General features: G+C 46.9%; 1 protein-coding gene across 3 annotated transcripts in view; it reads right to left on the bottom strand.

The window, feature by feature from the left end:
• Positions 1-519: 519 nt before the first annotated feature.
• Positions 520-27,893, bottom strand: part of WDTC1 (WD and tetratricopeptide repeats 1) — a 38,898-nt gene continuing 11,524 nt past the window's right edge. For 2 of the 3 annotated variants that reach the window (XM_050932018.1, XM_050932019.1), the window contains 15 exons: positions 27,082-27,229; positions 23,583-23,666; positions 22,591-22,637; positions 21,547-21,658; positions 20,255-20,442; positions 18,141-18,323; positions 17,716-17,810; positions 16,288-16,403; positions 14,803-14,878; positions 14,141-14,237; positions 12,683-12,856; positions 7,223-7,458; positions 6,223-6,391; positions 5,324-5,516; positions 520-3,774 (listed from right to left, as the gene is read on the bottom strand). In XM_050932018.1, coding sequence (XP_050787975.1) covers positions 3,577-3,774; positions 5,324-5,516; positions 6,223-6,391; positions 7,223-7,458; positions 12,683-12,856; positions 14,141-14,237; positions 14,803-14,878; positions 16,288-16,403; positions 17,716-17,810; positions 18,141-18,323; positions 20,255-20,442; positions 21,547-21,658; positions 22,591-22,637; positions 23,583-23,666; positions 27,082-27,189 — 2,076 coding nt within the window. In that variant the 5' untranslated portion in view covers positions 27,190-27,229 and the 3' untranslated portion in view covers positions 520-3,576. The remainder of the gene's footprint in view (positions 3,775-5,323; positions 5,517-6,222; positions 6,392-7,222; positions 7,459-12,682; positions 12,857-14,140; positions 14,238-14,802; positions 14,879-16,287; positions 16,404-17,715; positions 17,811-18,140; positions 18,324-20,254; positions 20,443-21,546; positions 21,659-22,590; positions 22,638-23,582; positions 23,667-27,081; positions 27,230-27,893) is intronic. The other variant, XM_050932020.1, reaches the window with a different exon arrangement.

Raw genomic sequence — 27,893 nt, 5'->3', positions numbered from 1 at the left:
GCATGTGAGCTCCCCTTTCCCTGGGGATCTCTTCTAAAGAGACAAACTAATCACACATCCTTACACAAGGCAATCGCACTGGAAGGCCACTTTGTCTCCTCCACCAAAAGCCCTGGGCAGCCCATCTAGTTCAAACCCCAGCCAAGATATTTTTAACAGAACCTCTGGAGATAAGTGTAGGCAGGAGGCTTCTGTTCCCAAATCAGACGGATCCCCTCACCTCTGCATGAGAGCAACAGCCCTTCCCCCACTACTGGGTCAGTTAAAGTTAGTACTACATCTATGGAGGACTATGAAAATAGTCAGTACCAGGTGGTCATCATAGAAGGGCTTCTTTTATAGATACCCCCACACACACTGCACTGAGCTTGCAGAAACCTGCGCCCCCTAAGAAGTGTCTTTAATAGTCATCCCTCCAATCATCTGCTTCTTTCTCCAACCCAGCCAAGCACAGTCAATAGTGGGAAGGGGGGAGACAGGGGCAACACAATCCACTGAACAAATGACACCAAAGAGAACTAGAACAAAGAACTGTTTAATTGCTTAACCCTTTCTCTTCCAGGGACCAGAGAAACAGAAATATTCTGCTCCTGTTAATGAGGACAGGAAGGCTTGTGTGTTATCTCTACAACTGCAGGGGCAGAGGTTGGGAGACTGTCCTCTTTGATATTTAAAAGCTATGTGCAGTTGTCTTTGCAACATCCAAAGGAATCTTAGAGGCTCTAAGGAGATTCCCCACTGCTAAAATACAAAAATAAAAGGCGTAATCTCTGCCTAGCCTCGGTTAGAAAGAGTTAACCAAAAAAAAATGGAGGAGCTTCTTTTTAAGGGGAAGGGTAGAAGAAAACAGCAGAGGTAAATAAAGCAACATCTCTTCCCCAGTCTGTTTTTCCTTCACCAATAAATATGGAATTTCTCATTAACAAGTGGTAAAGCAGACACTGTCCAAAATGAGGGAGTGGGGCCAGAGGGACTCCTCCCTTCAACCCCATTATTATTTCATTTCCTTCTTTTTAAATCAAAAGCAGCCATTTAAATAAAAAGGAAGCTATCCACTGCAGAGGCAGGAAGTCTTGTAGCTTTCACACTGCAGCTGGCAGGTAGGAGAGCTATGCTGGCATGCAGAAAAACAGCTGCCATGGCATAAGCGGAATGGAAAGAGAAACCCCAGGACAGCTTATGGTTCTGTTCTTTTTAGAGAGTCTCTACTCTCAGTAGATTTGAGAGTTAAAAAGAGAGAGAGTCTAGAAAAAGCTTGCAAAGTTTAAGGAGAGGGAGGAGAAAGAAAGATGCGTCTATTGGAAAGCTTTAGGCAAAAAACTCCAGGCCACTTTAAAAAACCCAACCCCAAAACGAGTAAGCCATTTTCTGCTGCCAAGGGATTTTAAACACTGAGCACCTGGGAGTTCTGGCACACTGCTGCAGGGAGTAGCCTGTACACAACTAAATGGGCACAGCTGTGTGAAGAGTTGCATGTATCACATTGGTGGTATATTAAAAGGTTAACCAGGCAAGAATGGAAAAGGCATAAGCACCCCCCACCCTCCAAGAGATGGCCTGTCCCAGGAAAGTCTTGTCTGAAGGGAAGAAGATCTGAGGTTATATTTGCTTGGACTATGAATACCACCTGTCCTAGTCCCCAGAGGCTCTGAAGAGCATAGGAGCACTCTATCTTCAGAAGGTGCACCTCCAAGTGACCCAAAGCACATGATGGCTGAGCCTCACCTGGGTAAGGCGGAGCAGACACTGGCTGCCTTTGTGTCTTAGGGGCAGAGGTGCAGCCGGCAGAGACCATATGGGTCCAGCTAGCTCCACCTGGATTGCAGCAGGTGGAAGGTTGAGCATTGCTTGCTAGGGGTCTGCTGAACACTACAGTGTAGATCCTGTACTACAAAGGGAGCAGGCCCTGGGACACACCACAGACCTCTTTAGATCATACTTGCCTCACCCTTGTTGTACAGCAGGTAGAGCAGGCTGTGGTGGTGGGAGGGAAGCCAGTCACACTGATCAGCCAAACACCCAGCCAATCCTCCCTTCAATGTGTGGCAGCACACAGCCGCCAGAGAAGGAGGGATGAGCCACTCACCCTTCCACAACAGGTACAGGAAGACCAGGGATTCCATGTGGGGAAACAGCCCTAAGGCAGCATGCTCATACACACAAGCCCCACACTCCTGGGACCAATGTTAGCATATTTAGATCCTCAGCAGCAAAAGGTAAAGAGTGCAAGAAAGCAGTAAGATCTCCAGGGTCTCTTTGGTTTTAGTTGATAGTCATGAAAAAAAACAAACATAGTTCTACTTAGGCTGTAGCACAGTTGTGTAAGATCAATTGGATATTTACTGTCTGGCAAGTACAAGAGGGGACACAGGGCTGAAAATTACTTAGGGGAAAAAAGAGTGGAAATACAGTGCTATGTTCTAAAGTTATGAAGCACCAGTCCTGGCTTTGCGGATAGTTAGCAAGGGAAAAGTGAGGAAAGCAAGGACTGCTCCTGAGAGGATCACCAACCCACTGTACCCCCTCTACTTGTTGCACAAGAGGGAGGTCACCCTGGTGATGAGGCAGGGAGACATAACCTCAGCTGAGGCCAGGAGTGGAGATTCTGAGTAATTGACAGCACTAAAATTTCACCTAGAAGCTCAGACTCCAGATGCCATAGTGTGTGGCAGCAGCATTCCCAATACCAGGGCGTGGGTGCTAGGAAAGGAGAAGGTAAATAGATCTAAAAAGTATTTTGGGTGAAGGAGATGAAAGCTTTGGAAGAATGCTATTAGCCACTTTCCTTGGTAGCTCTGCCCACATTAGTCATCCAAGCCTCATACCCCAGGCCAAGTCTTCTCCCATTACTGCATCTTGACTCTACTGGTTCATATGCCACACAGGAAAATAACGGATATTAAAGCTGGGAAGGCAGTTCCATCCCCTCCTCCAATTGCATGTACTCAATGTCTCCTTTTACTCATCAACTAAGGTAGATACCCAGAGACAACAATTGGCCACCACCCATTTTTAAACACAAACAGTCCCTTTCAAGGACCATACGGTAAGAGATAGAGACCAGATGAACGCTAGGTGAGATGTTCAGTGGGCCAACAAGATTTTCCATTATGACCAACAGTCCCAGACCAGAGCCAGCAGTAGAGCAGCTAAGCCAAGCTTCAGAGACCAAGATTGCTGCAGTAAAGTCATTCCATAGTCCCTGCCCTAGATTTACATTTTATTTGGGACATTAAGAATCCTCTGCAAATGCATGAATGTAGCCAACGTCCCTTCCTCCCGCTCACGCTGGAGAAGGTCACCAGTTTATACTGCTCACAGACAACTCAAAATCCCTGCAGGGACTAAACTCCACTAAAGGCAAAACCCAGACTGCATTGCCATGCTGCTCAGTAGTGTGACGAGAAGGAGGGGGAGAGGTGGTGGCGGTGGTCTAATGAGAAGGCCGCTCCTGCCCCTGCCAGCTTGTCCTACTCTGTGCATAGTGTGAAACAGTGCAGTCAGAGAAAGTTTAGAACCAAGGAAGCCAGGTTCCCCTTCAACACAACAATTACAGGAAGGACAAGCCGTTCTGCTTTAGCTGGGCCGGCACTGGACTTGCCCCTCTGAGCTGTCTTCATCATCCGAGCCTCCAGCCCCCCCACTGGTCAGTCCTGTGATACGGTAGCCCATGTTCAGCAACATCACCTCCAGGGGGTCTGCGTTCATTCGTCTCTGGTTAGCTTGGGAAGCGCCTTCCATGTCTTCGACTACTCGCCCACTGAGGGTTTCACTCTGCAAACAAGAAAGGAGACAGCTCTGGGAGGGCAGTCACACGAGGTGGCACTAGAACTGTGATTTTTTGCTGACCAGAGAGGGATGCATCATCTCTCCCGCTCCCTTCTGGAACCTTAAGCTCAGGTTTTCTGGACTGAAGATTGGGTGAAAGTCATGTCATACGACACCACAGACTCGCGGGCTGGCCCACTCCCTAATGGGTGAATGTTCACATTACAGGCTCAATAGCAAGATGCTACTAGGTATCCTCTAGCCTGTAGGCCTGTGCTGGGGGAAGACTATTTAACTAGGATTTCAGCAGGGCTTGGATACAGTGGCTTAATGACCAAGCCGCTGGCCATCTTGAAAAGAATTGGTTGCCCAGCTGCCTGTACATAGTTCTGCTGCACTGCCTGTTGGCCCTCCAATTGGGCTGCGCAAGCTGGGATACCCGAGACTCTCAGTTCAGGCAAGATGCACCACGCAACTGTGCAGCACAGAGCTGCAGCAGGTTTGTTTGTTGTTTTTATTTGAGAAGGGGTGAGAAAGAGCAGAAAAGCAAAGGCTAAGGTGCCCATTGTGACAAGTTCCTGCTAAGCTGCGTGGCCACACAGCCACCTATTAAGTGCTCCACAGGTGCTCAGGCCGTGGCCAGGGGAGAGGCACCTCTCCCCTTTCCCCGGCCCCAATCCAGCTCCGGCCCTGCCATGGCCAGGGGAGAGGTGCCCCTCCCATACTCCAATATCCTCAATCCCCCCCCGCCACATGAATTTTGTTATGTGCACCAATATGGACGTATGACATCACCTCACCTCCATATTGGTGCACATAACGTTCATTCTGCACAAGGGTGGGAAAAAGTAGAGGGAACACTGCAAATGCCTCCTCCCCTCTTGGGCAATGCCCTGACATCAGCCTTCCTTTGGAAGCATTAACAAAGGAAGCTTAAAAAAAAACAACCCACACAAGCCATCCCACGATGGCTGAAAAAGCAAGACTCGTTCCACGTCAGGAGAGGTGCACTGGCAAAGTCTGGCAAAAAGGAGGCAGGAAGCCTTGGAGAGCAGAGCCTGTATTATGCTATGCCTCATTCTAGTTAGACCTCAGCGTCACTTATGAGCAAAGGCATCTTCCCTCTGTTCCGAGCCTCCCTCCAAAACCAGGCCTTCTCCAACTCCCCAACCTCTTGCTGGATTAGCCATACTGGCCTGGCCCGGAAGAGGCCGTCCACAGCCTAACCTGGAGCTCACAGAAGGACATTTGAAAACAGGTGCTTTGGCAAGTAGTCAAAAGTTTGTTCTACCTGGGCATCTTTTGACAGCGCTGCTACACACAGATTTCCTCTCAGAGTAATACTGACAGTGCCTGGAACAGTGAGGCAGGCACAGAGTGAGCCAATGGCAAAGCCAGGAACAAAACCCAGAAATCTCACTCCGAATCCATCCAACTATCCCAGTGGTCTGTAATCCATCTTCTGCTTCCATGAGGACAATGGCTTCTGGCCAGAAGCCCCAAAGCCCATCATCCAGGACCTACCTCTTTAGAGATGCTCTGTTACTGCTCTTACCTCTGGCCTCGGATTCCAGAGCCGCACAACTGGATCAATGCCGCTGGTGGCCAGGAAGCAGTAACTCGGGTGGGGCTGGAGACAGTTCACAATAGACTCATCCCCCTGCAGCACCCGCACCAGGTTGGTAGTTTCTTTCTCCCAGATGAAGAAAGACCCATCGTCTGAACCGCTGACTATGTACTGTGCATTGCTAGGAAGGGAAAAACAAAGGGCTCTGCTGAGGTCACAGGGTAGTTAGAGAAGCCAGCAGTCATACCTTGAAGGAGAGGGTGGAGGAGGGCTCTGTACCCTATTACAGTGCGCACACATTGAAGAAGTGGCTATTCTAATGGGTTTGAAGGATCAGGGTGGGAGCAGGTAAGTCCATTAGGCTGAGAAGTAGGGAAGCTACTGCCTGGTTAGCCTTATTCTCACCTACACACAAGAATAGCTCAGGGAATCGGCTAGTGACAAGATCCAGCACTTGGGTTTCACCACGCACTTAAAGGCTCAGCAGCAGCACTATACCGAGCAGGGAAATCTCACAAAACCAGACGGACCTCCAGATTCAGATAGCATTGTCCCAGTGCCCAAGGAAAGGGACGTTTCTAGATAGCGACAACAGTAGTCTTCTGTGTCATTTCCCGCCGTTCTCAGAACCCATATGGTTGGGGATGAAGTGCTAGAGTACTGAAAGATTGTGATGAACAGTCATCGCTACGCTGACCTACCATTTAACCAGCAATCCATGGAGTGCCACTTGCAGTGGTCAAAAATCCCCACTGACCAGAAGCAACACTATCTTCTCATTGCCGTCCCTGCTAGGCCTGCACATCATGACACGGCCACTGGACAGCAACACTCTGCTGTTCCGTGTAACTGAAATCCTGCACCTTTACCATGCAAGGTCAACGTACCTGCCAAAGAAGTTGGCCTCCTTGATGTCTGTGGTGGTGTTACAGTGGCCACAGTACCGGAATTTGTAGTCGTAGCTACGTTCCCTCAGCACCATCTCATCATCCGAGATGGAGTCTTTGCGCCCAGTTGCTCGCAGCCGAATTGGACCGCCCCCTTTCTTGTCTTCAGCTGGAAGGATAAAAGAGTATAGAGATATTTTCCTCCTCATGCATCACATGCTGGAGCAGAGAATTCTCCAACAAGTTTAGTACTTGCGAGAGGAACTCAGATGACAGCTCTAGTTGAGAGCGAAGGTCAGTTTATCCAGAGGATAGGTACTTAGAGTGCACACTTCCTTCTCCGTGTCCCACCTCTGTACCTCAACCCTCTTCTTGCAATATCAACCCTAGAACTCCTGCGCAGCTTAAGACCAAAAGTGACTATGACTCTTCAGATCAAGCTTAGTCCAATTTTTGAGGGCAGATGTCAGTCTCATAACTACCCACCTTGGTGGAGGTAGCCTCCAAAAACCAAGGATCAAATAAACCATTGGGGGAGATTTTCCCTTGAGGTGCCTTCTGGCCAAGAGGTGAAGGATATGGGCAGGAACCTTGCACTTAAGCTGCCCATACTGTACCCATTCTGTGGCACACGGACCTTCCTCCAGAGCTGTGAATCCAACACTTTATATAAGCACCAATTCATTCTTTGGGACCCTCCCCCTGCAACCCGTGGTCTCAGGAGCACAACCTTCAGGAACCTCCTTTTTAAAAGGAAAGGGATAATTTTCAGCAAGAAGAGACAGACCATAGAATACTACGGAACTTAGAACTCTCCGTAAACAACCAAGTAACAGCTGCAAGTCACAAGATAGCTGGTGCAGTTATGGAGACAGCTTTCAGCCAGATCAATCTATGGACAAACTGCAGTTCAGTGAGCCTCACTTTATAGAAGGGTTGCAAGACTTCCTTCCTGAGTTATACCGGAATCCAACCCAGAGAGCTGAGCATTGGCACCCACCGTTATCACTTTTAGAGAAGAGGGCTGCATTGATGTCTCGGTCCAGTGCATCACAAGCGCTGCTATGCGCCTGTTCTGGGAACTTCCCTTTGAAGTCATCCAGACACTCTAATGCTTCTGCCACATACTTCAGTTCAAAGAGACAGCGGGCCAGGCGGAAGTGGGCTTTCAGGTGGCCTGGGTTCAGGGAGATGGCCTTTAAGCAGTCTCTTAAAGCATCATAGTGATCTCCATCCCTGCAGAGAGAAGAACAGACCCTGAAGGGACCCAAATATCCACTACCCTCTTCCAGGCTTTGAGCAACATGAGAGCTTGTCATCGACTTCTCAGCTCTCCCTGTACCCGTAGGCTTCCCAAGCATCTCAAACAGCACTTCCTTTCTCACAAGAGCTCTCATTTCATCTCCCAGCTGCTCTGCTCACAGAACTATGTCTCCACGCAGAAGAGGGATCACCTCCTGTTTGAAGACTAGGCCTCTACCTCCCACCCTATTGTGCAGCCACTCTAGTTTTCTGTGCTACTATTTTAAGTCCTACAGATCAAGTCTCACTGCTGCAAGCTAGTCCGTGGTGGGGATCCCTCATCCCCAAAAGGAGCAAGTCCCCAGGCCAAGCCTGCAGAAAGGAGCTCTAAGGCACAGATACCTTTCCAGGAGCACAGTAGCTCAAGTGTTCCTTCTTGTGGGGAAACAGTGTAGCAGCACATTTCCCTTTCCAATGGCCAAGTTAGATGTCCAGCAGGGGGATATAAAACCATCAGGATTTTATATTCCTGATGGACATTTATCTCCAGAGTGGCAGTCTCCTCCTGCAATTCATGTTCATCCTGAGGTTTGGGTTTTTTGTTTTTTTTTTTAAATGTCTTCTGTAACCCTGATTGGTACCTATTGAGCTAAATCATAATATCCAACTAGTTACATTAAGAGATGTTTAGGCTAAGCATGCTCAATTGCCCTGTACCCAAGGAGAAAGTGGAGGACAATGCCAACCTGTCTCAGCATGCATCCCAGAAGCAGAAGAAGCATGACAAACCTTTCACTTTGGTATTTAGTTATATTAGATGTGGGCTGAAGGAGGGGATGGAAGCCAGGGTTTTGATTAGGCTGGTAGGCAGCAGTATTAGCTACTCTCCCAAGCTGCCCTCCTGTGCCAGTCTCAGAATTTTTAAAAATAAATTCTAAGTGCTTTTCTTCACGTACAGCGCTACAGCTGCCATGCTTTAGTGGAGATGCTTCTAAGCCATAGGAAGAGCTTCTCCTGTTGGCCATTAATCCACCTCCCCAAGAGACAGTAGATAAGTCAGTGGGAGAAGCTCTCCTGCAGACAGACAGTTTATCTATACAGCGGTCAATATAACTATGTAGCTCAGAGATATGGATTTTTCACACCCCTGAGCAACAGTTACAGATATAGGTCTGTAGTGTAGACCTGGCATATGGCTGTGTCTGCACTGGCACTTTTGTCACTCAGGGGTGTGAACCCCCCACCTCCACCACCACCCACACTAACTAACTAACTGTTTGGGTTGCAACAAATAATCTCAAAACTGAACAGAGCAAACTGATCTGCCAGAGCCTGGAACAATTTCTCAGAGAGGCATGAACTGCCCCATATATATGTCAGTGATGGGGTAACTCAGGTGCCCCACTTGATATTTTAGAACATTAACATTGTTAGCTCTTTCACTGCTCATGAAAGTACATAAGAAAAGAGAGGGGGGAACTCTGAGGCCAGCTCTACCTATAATCAGTATAACTACATCACTAAGGGCTGTGAAAAATCCACACCCAAGTGATGTAGTTATACCAACCTACCCCTCCGTGCAGATAGCGCTATGATACAGCTACCACCTCTCCCGGAGGTGGATAAACTATGCTGAGGGGAGCAGCTCTCCTGTCGGCACAGAGCGTCTTCACTTAAGTGCTACAGAGGCACCAATGCAGTGTTTTAAGTGTAGAACTGCCCTGAACAATTCCTCATTTTGGCACCACAGGGGAGACCACCATTTGTTTTTCCCTCCGCTACCAGTGAGTCAAGCAGGCCATCTGAGCCACAATGAATGGAGCCACGCCCAACGAGCCCAGTGAGCACATGCACATTTTTTGGAACATCTGCACAGTCTGAAAGCAATGTCGTGTTTTTGAGGACTCATGTGGGTGGAACTTGGAAAAGCGTGGTTATTTCCCCCTCCCCCATCAACTTGACCCCTGAAGGAAGATACGTGTGTGATGAGGCCACCAGGCTTTTAAGGGATGATCCCAACCCTAGAAATGTCTTTTGCCATCCCTGCTATAACAGCATTGCACTGCCCACAAGACTTCCGGGCTGAATAAGACTTCAAATCTAGCGAGTCACAAGAAGATTGTGTGAGGTAAAGCAGACTTATCTCTACAGAATGGAATGTGAAAGCAGGTTGTCAGCCCAGAGGCTTTTTATTTATGGAAATATATTTTCAGACCAACAGGTCAGCCAGCTGTATCACCACCTGCCCCTTCTACTGCAAAGAAAAATCAAAGCACTTTGCAAACATTGGGTTCATTTCAGACTTAGTGTAAACAATGAAGTTGCACCTGCCTGAATTTAGCCAGTAAGAGTGAACTCATGTGAGGCAGGGGAATACTGGTCCTACATTACAGCTGGAAGGGTGTGGTAGTGAAAGGTTAAGTGGTTTGTCTGTGAAATTAGTGGCAAAACCAGCATTAACAGAAACCCAGCACTTTACACTTTTATACACCTTCAGAAGCACCAGGCCAGCAATCCAGCAGCGTGGATGCAGGCTCCCCTGCTCAAATCAGGTCTTTAACAAATTTTCTATTAGGCAGCTGACATCCAAGAAAAGACTTGACCACAGGCAAAGCTTTAAGTGAAATGGAGACAGAATGTGGCTCTTTTGGTATTTTAAAGAGTTAGTTCTGCTGTTAACTACTTTGACACACCCGAAGAGACTTCAGTCCTCACTGTCAAACTGGAAACAGCCAGACAGATTGAGTATCAAGAATTTACTATTCTAAAGCAGCAGCTTCCTTCCCAGAGTTACAAGATTTGACATCATGTGAGCTCAAAAGCTTTATATCTAAAGTGGTTTAATTACAGCCAGTGAAGACTGCTTAGGAAACATTGCCTGTAAGTGCAAACTGGGACATTTTCAGATTTTAAGTGACAGAACATTTATGTTTGAAAACCAGCTATTGAGCATGAACTGTCGCTTTAGGGACGAGTTGGGGGACAGGCTAAGACTTTACAATCCAGAGTCTTCCTCCTCCTATACCTGCCCTAGTTCATTAAGAGGGAGGCCAAAGTGAGGCCCACAGAGTTCTAGAGCTTGGCCTGCAGCTCCCCTCACCTTGAGCATGGAGGACATAGCCCAGGGAGTTCACATGTCCCAACATGGGCTGAGGAGCCAGGCTACAATGCATTGTCTCATGTGAGACCCCAGCCTCCATTTGCGAGATGGTGGTAGCTGCCCTTGGCAGGAGAAAAGGAGCCAACCACCATGTCCTTTGTGCTCCTGGCAAGTTACTAATATATCCTTCAGTTAAATTCTAAAGATTACTGTGACACTCTGTACCTCGAAGTAGCACGTGGGAACCCCCATATTCAGGGTCATGTGATTAGGATAGGTTTTGTACAATGCATGCCTTGTGAGGTATCATTTTTAAAGTCCTGATCTGCTAAACCATAGTATCCTGTTGGACTGTATGTACTATCATTGTGTGTGACGTCATCAAGTATTGCTATATGTGCTACTGAAATGTGTGAGAATGGGAGATGCCCACAGCCAGCCTTTCCGTTGAAAGAAAGGAGGGCCAGACAGGCATTGATGGCCCATCAAAGAGAATCCATGCTCCCAGAAGCTTCTCAGAAAGTGCACGTAGACAACGAAGACTGTCTGGCTCCCACATCACAGCAAGGATCTTTCTAGCAGCAAGAAGGTATAAAAAGAGAGGCAGCCCCATCATCACTTGGCCTCTCACCCCCCCAAAAATCTGAACACCTGGGAAATCATCTGGAAGATAAAGACTTTGAACTAGAGAGACTGGACCCCCTTCCAGCCTGGAGCAATCTGAGTATTGAGGAACGGTAAGCGGTTTGTACCATCTTTTAGAGTAAGAGACTGATTCAAATCTTGCTTAGTCTGTTTCAGTTAAAAATAAATTTGCAGTCTAAACTCTATTGCTTAAGTAACCAAATGTGATCTCCATGACTGCCACTTATAATCACTTAAAATTTATCTTTCTGGAGTTAATACATCAGTTTTATATTTTATCTACAAATGTTTTTAGCTGAAGTGCTTGGGGAATCTCAACTCAGATTACAAAGGCTGGTGCATGTCCACTTTCTATGAAGAAATGACAAACTTATTGATGAGTTTGCGCTGTCAAAGGGAACCTTGAGCAGTGCAAGACGGTATATTTCTGGGGTGCAAGGCTAGGAAGTGGGGGGGAATTGGCTGAGGCCCCTCTATTGACGGGTTCTGAGTGGCTGCGTGATCATTCATGCAACTCAGCTGGGTGTGTCCCTGCCTGTAGATGGCTGGACAATTGCAGTGCCTATCAGCAGCTTGTAGCTTGGACATTAGCACCATAGTGCAAGATACAGTCCAGGCCGGTGGGTTTGGAGGGTTCAGTGGTCCCACAGTCCAGGCTGGGAACCTTGTCACAATTACATATGAAAGAAACCTGCTGGAGCTCTAACTGTTCATCTTCTCACCCGAAGACACATCCTGCTGTTCACCTTCTAGTCAAAAACAGGCTCCAATGGGAAGCTGCAGAACTGGAATTAAAATTTGCAAACTGGATACCATCAGATTAGGCCTAAATAAAGACTGGAAGCGTTTGGGTCATTACAAAACCTAAACTTAATTTCCCCAACACTAATTTCTCCCTACTGTTACTCATACCTTCTTGTCAACTGTCTGTAATGGGCCACTCTCTTACCATTTCAAAAGAGATTTTCTCCCCCTTGGTAGCCTGCTGTTGATTTCTCTTGTTAGACTGACCTCACACTTGGAAAAGCAACCCCCATCCTTTCATGTATTTATACCTGCTACTGTATTTTTCACTTGCATCTGATGAAGTGAGTTCCAGCCCATGAAAGCTTATGCCCAAATAAATTGATTAGTCTCTAAGATGCCACAAAGACTCCTCATTGTTTTTGCGGATACAGATTAACACAGCTACCACTCTGAAATCTAGCACGGTATAGTTTCAGATGTGCCAACCAACGCCACTTCTTTAGTGAAGGGAATCATTTGTCCTAACACCTCACTATTGAAGTTTGCCCTGATGCACAACCTATGTTTTCCCTTTCACAATTCCCTCCCATTGCATCACCCTAGAGTCTTCTCCCTCCTTGACTTATATCCTTCTGAGGCTGCCTTCGTTCCTGTCTTTGCAATACTAACCACTGGCCAGCTACCAACGTTCAGATCAAATTGCTGGCAGTTCTGCATCTTACTTACCACTTGCGCTTCATGTAGGCAGCAGCTCTGTTTCCGTACAGCATGGCGTTGTTGGGTGCTTTCTGAACTGCTCTGCTATACAGCTGGATGGCTTGCGTCCACTGCTGGCATGCAAATGCCTCATTGGCTTGCTGCTTAATTTTTTCCAGATACGGAGGCAGCTCAATTTGGGGACTGTAGGGAGAGACAGGTGTGGGGTTACAATCACTACAGTAACACTGAAGAGATTTAACTAGACCAAACTGTTGAAAGTCTAATAGAAGAATTCCATTACACTGAGAAACAAAGGAACAGAGCCCACCGCAGTCATACCAAGGGTCCATCTTGTCCAGTATCTGACAGTGGCCAATACCAGACACTTTACAAAAGTACAAGAAACCACATAATGGAATAAACCTGAGCTTAGGGAAGTTTCCTTTGAAGCCCTGTCAGCTAGGAGTTGGCTTATGTCCTGGAGCATGAAAACTCATCTTTTTTATTTTAAGATTAAGTAATGTAACAATAGGTGTTTTTGTTATCTGTGTGAAGTGTTTAACTCGTCACTGACTTCTACTTTTATCTCTCTGCTTTAGCGATACCCTGCAGCAGCAAGTTCCACAGGTTGTGTTGTGTAAACAATATTTCTTTTAATCAGTTTTAAGTCTACATTCAGTTACACAATTTTTTTTTTGAAGAGTCAAATAAGCTAGCTCACTTGACTGTACTAAGTCTCTTGACATTTCAAAGATTTGATGAATTACCACCTTAAGCTAGAGGAACCCCCAAAAAACCAGATACGTGAAACTTCAAGTCTGCCTCTGCTTCCCCAACTACACTTAGTCCTTTTAAAAATAGAGAAGTAGAGTAGATGTTGGTAATGGCAAAGAGCCATTCAACCTGGTCACTAGTTCAAATCTAGGCCAAGATGATCATGACTGAGCCCAGAACAGCCCTTGGATGGTCATGAATCTGTGACCTGACGCTGCCAAATCATTTTACACCAAAGAGGTGCCCATATCACAATGGATCCCTTTGCCAGCAAAGGGGAGAATCGCACCATGGGCCATGGAGAGAGTCATCTTTTTCTCCAACCCCACAAAGGCACTCCCTTCAGCTTAGGAAGGAGAGACTGTGCTATGGATAAGTAAAGAAGGTCAGTTTCCACATGTGACAGGCCAGTTGTGGATTTATTCAGCAATAATTCACCACAACCATAAAAGGAGAAAGATCCTGATGACCAGGATTCCCCCCCCCCCGCCCCCCCAATCATGCTCTTGGCCTAACCTGGCTCTGATTTGCAGCTCATTTACCACTAGCAGCTGAGTGAATACCAGAACAGTACTCCCTGGGTAATCTTTGCATTAGTAAGTGAAGAAGTCATCCACTTCACACCTCAGTCAGCAGCTTTGGGTCTCACTGGGAGCACAAGACACAGAGCAGAATCAGGGGCACATCCTCCAAATGAATTTGTCACCTCACCTGATATGTGTTCTTCCCTCGGACAATCTGAATCCATTGCTGTGGAGATGAATGCCATTTGACACTCCATTGGTTGAGGTCTTTCCATTCTGCACTTCTAGGGAGGAGGGCAAGGGGAGGTTGTAAAAATAAAAAACAAAAACAGAAGAGTAAAATCCAGCTTGGAATTTCTATTCCACCAACACAAAGTCAGGCTAGCAGCAACCCAATTCAGACCAGAATAAGTAGCTATAACTCGACTGACTTCAGCGAGTCTGGTTCCTACCGCCAAGTATATGGAAGTATAAGCATTTGGCAGGGTTGGCTGATGCCTTTGGACATCAGCTACAAATACTTTGCAGGATCCATCACAACAGATCTCCCAAGCAAAATAGCTGAATACACCTAGAGCTTCTCCAAGCTTCTCCCGCCTCCCTATTCCCACAGAAAATGGAAGACAAAAGTGGTCCTGAATGCCCTTCATCTTAACAGGCTGGGCCTGGGCACAAGCCATGACCCCCCCATATTTTCCTCATATCAGTAGTGGTTTTAAGTTTATAAAATAGCCTTGCAACTGTGCTGCCCTCATTCATTTTTCTAGTTCCCGGTCAGCTCAGGTTTCACGCTGGAAAGCAGAATTGTGCTGGGCTTCGCTCTCGCTTCCCATATAGCACCACACTTACCTCCTGAAGAGTGGCACTTCTTTGGCAGGAGAAAAGTGTACGGCCGCTGTTTGCAAGTCAGGTCAAACAAGTAGACCTACAAGGCAATGGGAGAGAGAGCACGATTCCAAGGACTCAACGCACAGGCAGTGACACCATGGTAATGAGCAGGATAGAACACCCACCCAGCCAGCCGTTTTGCTTTCCGTCTATTACAGAGTTTGGTAGAATGTTACAGACACACATACAGGAAGGAGACAAAGGGCAGAAGTACCAGCACTGGGACAAGATAAGAAGTTCAGAAAGAACTGTGCTGAGAAATGACCCCTGTCCTACTAAACTAATGGCAATAAAGCCCCCTTGATACCAAAACATACTACAGAAGCAAGAATTGACTGGTGACTGAATGGTTAGTAAAGGCAAAAATGTTCCACCTACAATGTTAATAGGGTTAAAAAATAAAAATAAAAACCACCACACACCTCCCCTACAAATTTAACTTCCGCCTATACAAACACATTACTGAACCATTTTGGGGTTCATGACTGGATTGTAAACAATTAGCAGCTGAGACTGGGAAGCAAGTGGGTCACACTAGACGGAGGGAAAACCCATCTATAGGCAAAGGAAGACTCCCTTCTAGGGAATCCCAGAATTCTGTCCCGCAAAGCCCTTGAGCCAAGAGTGCATCTGCATAAGAACTGAAAGTCCAGATCAGACTCAAGGTCCATCTAGCCCAATACTCTCTTGCAAATGACATTATCAGATGCTTCAGAGGAAGGTGCAGAGAATGGCTATGGAATAACCTGCCCACAAGGGAAGTTCCCTCCCTAATCCTTATAAGGATCTGAGGAAGTGGGTATTCACCCACGAAAGCTCATGCTCCAAAACGTCTGTTAGTCTATAAGGTGCCACAGGATTCTTTGCTGCTTTTACTAATCCTTATAAGTTAGCTCTACCAGCAGGATTTACTTGTCTCACTGCAATCTAAACCAGCCCTCAATTTGCAGTTGTTGATTTCTACCAGAAGAGATTCACAATAGGCTTTACAAAGACCCAAGAATGTTATCAGATGCTTAAAATGAAACCTGTTAAACATCCCAGGTGCAAGCCATTGTCTCTACAGGCAGAGACAGCTCTTCCTCCACTGGATTCTACCATAGAACTAGCCAGAGGTGGCAGCATAGGAATTAGTGCAGGTTTCCTAAAGCAACTCATTCCCAGTCAGTCATGAGACAGTTTCTGCAGCTCTTCCAGACAGGCAAATGTCAACTGTAAAAGCAGAGAGTGAAAATGCTACTCAAATCTAACATTACACTGACCTCTGATGTAAGAGGGTAATCATTAAATCCATGACACAGCCATTTGAATCAAACTGTATTACAGACACAAATTGCTCAAGGCATGATAAACTCAGTAGAATATCATCAGGGTGAGTCAAGACATGACCCAGCTAATACAGTCTTATGTAAAACTCTTATTCCTGAACATCAGTTCGCATCCTACCTGTTCCCCTCCCATATTGACCAACAGCTCCGTGCCATCAGGACTGAAGGTGACGTATGTGGCTACTAAAACTCTCAGCCGGTTGTTGTAGTCTGGTAGCTTCACTGGAAGGTGCCCTGCAGAGAAGAAAAACTCTAGCATAGTTTACTTGTTTAACTGGTAGCCCTCAACATCATCATCTGCTCCACACTGGCCACCATGTGTTGTGGGAGACTGCTGAGAGAGCACATGAATGAAATGTAGTCACATTCCAAGCTATTTCCCAGTTTTCTACTGCTGTAATCTTTACATCACTCTCTGAGGTGCTCTAACCTAAGGCAGGAAGACTTGCCTTCAGTCTTACACAGCCATCCTTTCAGGGCCTCTTACAAAAGCCCTCTGCATGGCTATGCCCAGGTGTAAAGGAATCAGCCTCTGAAGACTGGTGTTTGCAATCCAGCTAAGATCCAAAGACTGCTTCAGTGAGAATATCCTGAAGTTCCAGCCATTCACTGGAGTCAGCCACTGTCTGATTCATGGAAGACTCCATTTGAATTTCATTATTTTTCAGCTCTCTAATAATGCTTCTGTGTCTTGGCTCATTGGTACAGCAGAATATGGGCTTCTTGAACACATTGTGCATTAACTGCTCAGCCTACACATGGGTTCTCATGCTTCAGATAGACCAGAGAAGCGTTGAATGGCCAACACAGAAGGATTAAGAACATTAAGGGACCCTATGGTGGGACCTTATTACAAAGGCGGCTTTCCAGGGGCACAATTCTGATCCTTTTTAATGGATCCGTTTCCCACTTGGGCTTGTAGTATTCACTCTGTTTCAGTGCAGTGGTTCAGACCAATCTATATTAGGGGCTTTGGGACAAAAACATACAGAGTGTTTAGTGCTGGTAAAGGGCACAGAAAAAACAGGTGCCCATTTCTCCATGAGACAGCTACTGAATGAGGCCAAGTTTCCCTTCATATTAGGCCACAAATGCTTCCCCCTCTAAAGGAGAGTTTATAGTCTCTGTGGTTTATTCAGCTCTTGTCTCCGCAATGAAAGCTGATTAAAAGGGGACAGCTGTAATGTAGGAGAGTGGTGACAGCAGCTACATGGTGTTCATGTAGACTGGCCAACATATATCTGTAGACCAAGTTCATTAGCAATCTACATCAGGTGTGAACCCAACCCAGAAATGAGAGGGGATCTATAGCTAGCTAGCCAGCCCCTCCCGAGGTTAATTAATGCATCAGTATTTTATAGCCTTGCAGGATAGCAGAGCAGGACAGTTCTAGTTTTCATAACATAATAGCTGGTGAGGCTTGGAAGCACATACAAGAGATTGTAAGCTCTCTTGGGCAGTTTTTTGGTGCTGCATCTGATCACTGATCCTAGCTCTGAGGCCCTGCCAGATAAAAATAATGGTCATATGAGGACAACAGTTGTACCTGCCACGTAGTACTGCGCCGCACCATCCGGAAGGGGTTTCTGCCGGTCACAGAACGTGTGGACTCCTGCTGAGGGACTCTGCTTCATGCTTTTTCTAGCCAGAAGGGAAAGTGGTTTTATGATTATAACACTCAACTGCTTGAATTCAGCCTGTCCCGAGATGCAGTCTTTCTTTGCAAGTAAGAAAGCGTGTGACAGCTGAGCAATTGCAAACCTGCCCCAAGCCACCACAAGAGTGCTAAACAGTTCCACTTACCTGTGCGTAAAGGATGCTGGGGGAGGAAAACTTAGTACCATTGCACAGCTGAGAAGGATGATGGCCAGCTCCTCTGGATGCCCCATTCCCACCATGCAAGGCCTCTTTCAGGTCTCGTGTTACTCACTTCCCTGTCGAGAAGGTCCTGTGAGTGACGGTGGCCATTACCTGTGGTTGTGGATCATGCGTATATCATAGAGCCGTACGAAGGGCCCACTGGCTCCCACCGCTAGGTAATTGTTATCCTGGGGGTTGACAGTGAGACACTTGGCTTCCACCAGCTGCCCACAGTATTCGGTAAGGTCTATCAGGACTTCTGAGCGTTTGCTGTTCTCTCGCAGATCATACTGTCTACACAGCAGAAGGGAGAGTTCGTTAACCAGTGCCCAGGAAGAACCAACATAGCAATAGAAAGGAGTTCAGCTTGGTCACCATGGAAAGCAGAGGAAGAATTCAAATACTGCCATGTTATTACTGCTAAATAGTGACCTAGATTTTACAGGACTGGATGGTGTCTGAGGAGGAAAGAGGACACCCTTCCCCTCCAGGTCTGTTACTGCAGAACCATCACACAAATGCTTCTAGTGTCCCAGGTTACTGGGAGCTGCTTGATTTGATGAACTAAGCCTTGACACCAGGATAACCAACATTTTCTGCTGACAAGTCTGTACTACATGAGAATTTATTTAGCACCAACGAGAACTCAGAGTCATGACCTGCCACACGCCCAGAGTCCAGTATTAAATCTGGAATAAATAAAATCTTTAAGGATAATAATCTTTAGGTGTTCTAGAGTCTTAATGAGGGTTCTGAAGGAGAATCTCATAAGACATTGCATCTGCCTTCCTCTGCTCCTTCTGATGGAGATATGACTGTTCTTTTCTCACCTCATTTTTTGTAACAGGAAATGTCCTCCCCTTTTCCTCTATTTATGAAAAAAAGATACCCTTTATTTCAAGCTGAACCACTCAGATTTTTTGGGGGGGTGGGGGGGTAAGAGGGAGAGAGAGGGACTAGACCAAGCTCTTTGGGGCAGAAATTCTCACTACATATGTGTACAGCTCCTAGCACACTGGGGCCCTAACCTGTTGGCCTCTAGGCACTAGAGTAATATTAAAAATCTAAGATATGGCCTCTCATCCATCCACACAGCTAAAACTCTACTCCAAGTGCTCATCCTTCATGCTGCCCTTGACAAATGCAACCTTGCCCCACTCATATCCACTCAGAATGCCACTGCAAAGATAAGTTTTCCTAGCCAGTCATATCACCTCTCTCTGCCTCCCCTTTCTCTAACTCAAAATATTAACTAAGGGCATGTCTTCACTGGCAATGTTAAAGCACTGCTGCAGCAGCGTTTTAATGTGGCTTGTGCAGTCGAGGCATAGCACTGGGAGAGAAAAAAAACCAACCACTTACACGGGGGGCTTAGGTCCCGGCACTGGTACACTGTCTATACTGGCACGTTACAGCACTGAAACTTGCATCACTGGGGGGGTGGGGGGGAGGGAGAAGAGAGGTGTTTTTTCAAACCCCTCAGTGAGAAAGTTGCAGCGCTGTAAAGTGCCAGTGTAAACAAGTTTAAGTATCTTCACTTTCAAGGTTCTTCGCAATCAATCCCCATCCTACCTCTCTCTTTCACCATTGAGCTTCAACACTCACCACTAATTGGCCCACAATACCAGCCTCCATTGCCCAGTTGTTAACTTTTCAAACAAGCAACTTTTGCAGTCTCCCCATCCAATGCTGCCCCATATGTTTGGGAGGAGCTCCCCAGAAAAATCCAAGAAGCTACCTCACTAGCCACCCTTCAAATCCCTCCTCAAAAAACTGTCCTTTGCCATGAGGACTACCAAAAACTTAACTGTTAGGTGGCTGGTGTGCTGAGACCACTGCCCTATCACCAATATTGTCTCATTGCTTCCTTGTACCCCCACCTATTGCATCCATCTGTTGTCTGTCTTATACTTAAATTGTAATCCCCTTGGGGCAGGACCAACTTTTTGTTCCGAGAACAGCACCATAATGGGATCCAGGTGAATGACTAGGGCTATGGCAATACAAATAAGTCGAGTCACAAGAAGCAGACAGTGTCAGTAATAGTCAAACCAGTGAACCAAAGTTCCCCTTCATTTATTAATGGAACTGTGCCAACCCAACAGGAAGGGGCAGGGAATTGAGTGGACTGAGGATGTTAGTGACCACTCAAGCAAGACTACTCTGATAAAGGTGTCTCTCAGCACCAAGAGCTACTCCCCAGAATGAGCACCAAAGCTTTTTACCGGATGAGCCCATCCTCTGCTGCGCTCCAGAAGGTGTTGGGCCACATTGGGGCCGTGGCAATACGCTTGACCCTGTTGGTGTGGTCACCAAACATGTGGATGGTTTCCTTGACAGTCAAGTCATGAACATGCACCTTGGAGTCTGCAGCTCCTGTGATGAGGATCCGATCCCCTGAATGTGGCAAGAACTGTGGAAGGAAGAAGAGCTTTAGACATTTCAACTGCCACTTTACAGTCATCCAACCAGTTATAGCCTGGCCACTGCTCCATCTCCCTTTGCAACAAGCTGCTGTAGCTACAGTTGCAGCCTGAGAGAGCTCGGATCACAACAGGCAACAATGCACTAGAACAGGAGCTCCTGGCTGGGAAATCAAAGCTTTACGGATGGCAGGTCATTCTTATTTGAAACAGGCAAAGCAACTCTTGCCTTCCTGTAGCATTTACAGAGAAGACAAGACTGAGTCTAGATTGTAGGGCTCTGCATGCAGCCAGCTGTGGCTACCACTGCTTGTGCTCAGCATGACAAGTGACCAGGCTCCAGTTTTCCTTCTGTAAGGAGGGATGGTTTGACAGTAAATTCTTCCTCCATTTAAAGACATCTGTTACATCTCCCTGTGAAATGTAAGCTACTCCCAACTGCAGCAGAGTAGCGATCAAAGCCACATGGCCAGATATCTAGGTAAGGTTCTTATACGGTGCTCATTAATGTAATAATGGAGCACCTCTCAATCTTCTTAATCCTCACAGCACTCACGCTGAGGTAAGGAAATGCTATTATCCCCAGCTGTAAAATGTAGAAACTGAGGCACACTCGAGCGACTAAATGGTTTGTCCAATGCCCCACAGAATGTCTGTGCTGGAGCAGGGAACTGAACATAGGTTTCCTCCCAAGCTAGCACCCTAACCACTGGATCATCCTCTATGCACATGGACCTGTAATTACATATGTTCCTTGCATATGCTTACTGTACAGATCTCTACAAGTCTCCAACAATGTGACATACAATGCAGTTCTCTACTGCATTTTTTTTCAGCCACCACTACCAGTATTTATACGGGTACGTGACCAAGCTTAAAGGACTGCACAGGCTGAGATGCAGAATACTACATCTAATATAACTTTTCCTAATACTGGAAGTCTTTAAAATTTAGTACTCTTTGGAGAACTTGCTTATGGAAAAATATTCCTCAGCAACAAGTTATTTGCATGTTAATCATAAACACCAAGCCCCATATGGCTATGCCTTCTTTCCACCTCTCATTTTCAAACACACACCTGGGACCCCACTCACCTTGACCGAGAAGATATTCGCAGTATGCCCTGTATGCATAGAAAGAAGCTTCTTGTGATGCAGGGGATCCCAGACAATGGTATGCTGGTCATCGGAGCCAGAAGCCAGCAAGCTGAAAAAATACAAGAGAGCAGAGTGCTACAAGCATTGTTCCATTCCCAGTTGTGATTAGCTGCTCAGCCACTCATCCTGTCAGCCCACATCCTGTCATTCACAACTGGTCCTCAGATGTGCCCCACACCAGAATCCATGCAGTGATTCATAAGCATGTGTGTCAGGAGAGGCAGGCACAAGTGGCAGAACTAGCCTACTTCAGCGGAAGAGGCATGGAACAGGTGACCAGACGGTGATGCCAATAGATGCCATGACCCTCAGCCTGAGAAATACTCCTTGGAGCCAAATTCCTCCCTCAAGTACATGAAACTCCCACTGACTTGTAGATTTGGGTGAGGACCACAGGACAGAATGTGGGCCATGGTAATTGGCTCAAACACAGTAGAGACTCTCTTACACTTATTTCCCAGGTGGATATTGTTTACTTCACTTGTGCTAGTTATGCTAAAGCATTTGTGTTTAATATGATAGTGCAGAGAAGGAGGTTATTAGATGGAGAGAGGGATTCTTCCACCCTTCTACCCCTACACTCTGCTTCTCCACCAGAGAAGCACTCAGACTACAGCATAGGGAAAGAAAAAAAAAATCCACCACCCCAGCCTCATACAAGGGTACAAATCCCAAAGAGCCACTGTGCCACAACCCTAGTTAAGTGGATGGGTCTCTAGCTCTCTATAGAAGAGGATCCTTCACTTGCCATCCAGCCCCCGTTTCCTTTACAAACTCACAAGAGGAGCATTTCCAGATGTAGCCAACAAAATAAGCCTGGTTTCTAAATTCTGGGATTTATAGTCCAAAACCTTTAGCCTTAACCCTCATTCACTTCACTGGGAAGAGGAAGTGGCCCCTTATGATAAGATGATCCTCAGCCCACTCATGGGAGAGTCTGGGCCATCAGTTTGTTCATCCTGAATCGAGACACACACTTACTCTCCTTTCTCATTCCATTCTAGACAGTTGACGCATCCAGAGTGACCCTGAGCAAAGAAGGGAAGAGAAAGTTACACAAACTGCAGACTTATCAAGGACTGTTATGAAACAAGGACATAGCAAGCACCCCACACAACTTGTTCTGATATAAACAGCTTTCTATTTCAGACACCCTTACCCACACCTCAGATAGGCACCTCCAGGAGAGAAAGGCATGCTCTAGCTTGTTGGGAAAAAATAATAATTTACAACTGGATACAATAGCAACTCAGCCTTAGAGGCTAATGCAGAGATACTGCTGCACACAAGGAAAGGTGACTTTGTTTCAAAAGCTCTTGACTAGGCTGAGAATCATGTGCACAGATCCTTGGGGCATGCAGGGAAGATGCGCTTTCATTACCTCCCTTTGAGAAGCATTTTGCATTTGGGTGAATGTGCAATATACTTCCAGCCTATTTAACAAAGGATTACAAAAGGAACAGCTGGAGTGCCCAGTCAGCATTTTGGGAGGTGGGGGGGGGTTAGGGAGGAGAGGAAGATGGAGTTGAAGAGGGGTGTAGAGGAAAAAAATCTGAATTTGTACCAATGGGAAGACAAACTCTCAAAGATTTGTAATCCATTTCGGGAGCGTCAGACTGCAGTGTGGCAGTTCATTTATTGGTTTCTAAGGCACTTACTGCAGTCACAAATGTCACAGGAAGAAGTCAGGCCATCAGACTGAACTAGGCGAGGTTTGCCTATGTCAAAAACAACTATGAGTAAGATTAGTGCCTGTCCCGGGTACAAGACAGCTGTTGTAAGGTGCATTAGTAGAGTCATGTACACTTTAACCTACTACACTGTTCCTGGCTCTAACATAGTGCTAGAAGTGCCCCACGTTGAGGAGACAAAAAGAGAGAGAGTATAAGTCTATGGAGCTCAGACAGGTGTGTGTTATGCAGTTTAATGTGGAACAGGTAGGTAGTTTAGTTCTTCTTGCACTGTTCACTTACCTGCAACTCTGCTTCTAGGCCCAGGCGTCGGATGAATGGGTCAGTGACGTGATAGTGCCGCTCAAAGCCCAGGGCGCCCTTCTCCTACGCGAAGGAAAACCACACTTACTACAGCAAGCACAGAACACTCCCTTATCCCGAACATTGAAAACACACACAACCCCCCTCTCAAAATGGGCCAGCACAGTTTTCTTATCAGCGTGAATAACACTCATGCACAGGGTACTTTATACTCTCCAGTTCAGAAAGAGAGAAGCCATCATTTCACCACTATTCATGATAAAACCTCAATTGCCAGACACCTGAGATAAGAATCAGGGTGACCCAAGGAAAAGAAAAACAGGGTTGCCTGTTTTCTATTTTTTGCCAAAAAGATACACCCAAGAGTTTGAAGAAGGAGGGCTGATCTTTTGGCAAGAACAGGCTGAAGGCCAGAAGCTTCAAGTCACAGCTGAAGGATAAAAGCAAGCACTAGATTAGAGCTATTCAGAAAAGCTACCCTGTCCTGAAGAACCAAGTGTCATTTTACTACAAAATCCACACTTGCATTTTCACTGTTCCAAGGCTATTCTCAGTCTTCTCAAGACCTTTAACCACTAGACAGGAGATAGTTGGGATACTGAACCGGACAGCCTTCTTTGCCTCACAGACAGAGGAACAGAACAAAGGCATACAACTGCAGTACCATTAGCACAGGCTGTCCCACAGAGAAGAGAACAGTTACCACAATGCAGTGCCAATACAAACGAAGGAGGAGGAGGAAAATGAAGGATGGTTGTTTCCCCCCTGTTCCTTAATGAGATCATAGATAGGTTAGTAGTTGGCTCGGATGAAGGAAGACTAACTGCAGAGGCAGTATATTCCTAATAACACCATATATCACCCTAACTCTTTATTCATGAAATGCAGAGAGGCTCTATACTATTAAGCTTCTTATATAGACCTCGTGACCACAGTATCTGAGCCCCTTCTGGAAGTATGTTCAGCAACAAGATCCACACCCATCAAGTGTAGTTCTCTCTCTTCCCCACAAGGATAAGTGTGTTTTTAGATAATTTGATAGAATACATGTATACTGCTTGTACTTGCAAAAGTAAGCTCAAGAGTGTGCACCTTGCACTTGGAGCAGAAAGTTGCAGGGTCTGATGGTTAATTCCTGTGGAAGTTCATTCCACACTTTTTGGATCAGCCCTGGAGAAAGCTCCATCCCTATGTCCGAATGGGGCCTACCATTGTTGAGCATAGTTCCACTGTGCTTGAAGAGCAGAACTGTGCAGACAGGTTGCCAACACCAATTCAAAAATACAGGAGAAACCCAGAGGTCCAGGGGCTGCTAAGGCATGATTGAGGGGTGGCTGGGCCAAAGCTGAGTGGCACTGTGACCCTGTGCACCAGATCAAGTTGCCAACCAGTAGCACTACCCTGGCTGAAATGTGGGATAAAAGGTGTCTGCCCCCTACTAAATCAGCACAAGACAGTATTTTATTTAAATAAGGGACATCCCTTATAATACAGGACGGTTGGCAATCCTACCTGAAGTCCTTGCCTGGAGCTTTAGACAATCTTTTAGGTATCCTGAGCCCAAACCACTGAGCACCTAACACTTTCATCTAGAGAGTGGCAGAGCAGCAGATGTATACTTTAGTGCCATGGTTTTCAAATTACAGGTCCCCACCCAGTACAGGGTTGTGGAACATAAGGCACTGGGGTCACAGGGGCTCTGGTCACCAACGCCGACCAGGCCTTTACAAGGCCCATCGGCAGTGCTGCCTGACAAAGGCAGGCTAGTCCCTACCTGTTCGGACACCGTGCTGCGCCCTGGAAGCGGCCAGCAGCAGGTCTGGCTCCTAGGTTGTTGGGGGGTGGGGGGAGGGGAGTGGGGAGACACCCAGAGGTCTGTGCGCTGCTCCTACCCCAAGCATCAGCTCTGCATTCCCATTGGCTGGGAACTGACCAAGGGAGCTGGGAAGCAATAACTGTGGGCAAGAGCCACGCGGAGGTGCTTGCATGCCTCTGCCTAGGAGCCGGACCTGCTGCTAGCCGCTTCCAGGGCGCAGCGTGAGCCGCAATGCCAGGACAGGCAGGAAGCTTGCCTTAGCACCCCCGCTGAGCCACTGACTGGGAGCCACCTGAGGTCACAGGCACCAACTTTTGTTGGCACCAGTAGGTGCTCGTGCCCTCCCCGACCCTGCCCCAATTCTCCCCCCCACCCCACTGGATCCCTCCTCAAATCTCTGCCCTTGCCCTGCCTCTTCCCCAAGTGCTGCCACATTCCTCCTCCTCCCCCTCCCTCTCAGGCTTGTATGAAACAGCTGTTTAGTGGTGCAAGCGCTGAGAGGCGGGGGGGGGGGGGGGGGGAAGCAGGACGTGGCAGCCCGCTCAGGGGAGGAGACGGCAGAGGTGAGCTGGGGCGTGGGGAGGCAGGTCGAGGGGCTGCCGGTGGGTGCACTTTTTCCCCGTGGGTGCTCCAGCCCCGGAGCACCCATGGAGTCGGCGCCTATGCCTGAAGTAAGCCTGCACCCCAACCCCATGCCCCAATCCCTTGACCCAGCCCTGAGCCCCCTCCTGCACCCCAAACCCCTCATCCTTGGCCTCACCCTGCAGCCCTCATCCCCACACCCCAACTCTGAGCCCCTCCCACACCCCAAAGCCCTCATCCCCAGGTCCATTGGGTCATGAACCTCAACAATTTTCTTCAACTGGGTTGCAAGAAAAAAAAAAGTGTGAAAATCACTGCTTTAGTGGCCTACAATATGGCACCAACAATCAGGTTCCACTGCATTCCTCACCGTGGGCACAGGGCCATAGTGCAGGAAATTAAGTCAGAGCATAGGATGTTCTGCTGTCCTGCTCAGTACCTGGAAAGGAGGCAGTGCTGGCACGATTATAATCGTGCCAGTTTCATCCCATTCGCTCGCAAACATTTACATATTTAAGACACAAACAATTTAAACAACATCCTACAACTCCAAGACACAACGGTAACGAGTACCTTAGAAATACAGATACTAGCACCACACAACAGTTTAGGAAAGAAAAAAAAGTAAGTGTCCAGAGGAAACTGCTCAGGAAGAATAGAATTGTCACAGCTGAAACTTGGCCAGGACTCAGAGGTTAACACCTCTAATCTACTAAAGGGATTTTAATTGATCACAAGTCATCAGAACCTCTTGGGTGTCACCCAAGATGGTAATTTCATCAGTACAGTATCCCCAACACTATGCTTGGGGACTAGTTCAATATCCACCTACTCTGAAGGAAAGTGGCGCCCTACCTAATCCACAGCACAACTTCCTGCAGCAAAGTTTCCCAGCCAAGTGTGAATCCTTCCCAGAGCTAACAAAATCACAGCAAGATTTTTGGGGGGTGGGGGTGGGATGGGGAAATGGCAGATATTTAGTTCTGTGAGGACTATCCCCACAGAAACAGCTCCAGCATGAACATTACGCTCTCCTTACCCATCCAACCACCACAAATAAGAGTCTTGAATGACACATACCTTGATCTGCCTGTGGATGAGGTCTCGAGTAATGTTTACTTTTGCCATCTTCTCACAATGAGGCAGACAAAAGAAAGCTATAGGAGGAGCTGCAGTGCATTCAAGCATTCCAACAAAGCAGAGCTCCACAGTAAAGACATTTAATTACCTACAAACAAAGAAAAAAAAAAACTTAACAGGTCATGTTAAGTGTTGTCTTCAACTAATGGCAGCGCTGAGCTCCTTTCACAAAAAGAACTGGTGAGCCTTGAGCAAGGCTCCTCCACCTAGCTCGGGAGTGAGAAGCAGCGACTCAGAAGGGAGATGGCTGACAGTACGAGGACAGAACAATTGTTTCTAGAGAAGCTCTGTCAGCAGCAGAGACCGTGAAGGTACTGAGGCTGTCAATGATGCAAGTCTTGGGTCTCTCCTACCCCCAACCCAATCAGTGTAATAAGAGTACTTAGACTTTTGGGGCTAGTCTACACTAGAAGTGCTATACCGGTGCAGCTGCACCAATTCAGTGCATCTGGTGAAGATGCTCCATGCCGACGGGAGTGAGCTCTCCCATCGGCATAATAAAAACATCTCTGCGAGAGGCAGTAGCTATGTTGGCAGGAAAAGCTCTCACCGGCACTTAGGTCAGAGTAACTTACATCACTCCAGAGGTGGCTTATTCACACCCCTGAGCGACAGACATTACACAGACATAAGTGATAGCATGTACAAGCTCTTTCATATGTATGCTTTCTAAGCTTTTGCTTCTAGCCAGGAGGCTCCATTTTAAAAGAAAAACAAATTGCAACTAAATGCAATCGATCATCACTACATTT

Source organism: Gopherus flavomarginatus, chromosome 22 (assembly GCF_025201925.1).
Source record: "Gopherus flavomarginatus isolate rGopFla2 chromosome 22, rGopFla2.mat.asm, whole genome shotgun sequence".
Taxonomy (NCBI): domain Eukaryota; kingdom Metazoa; phylum Chordata; order Testudines; family Testudinidae; genus Gopherus; species Gopherus flavomarginatus.
The sequence above is the reverse complement of the archived record's forward strand: the minus strand, read 5'-3'. Positions and strand labels throughout refer to the sequence as shown.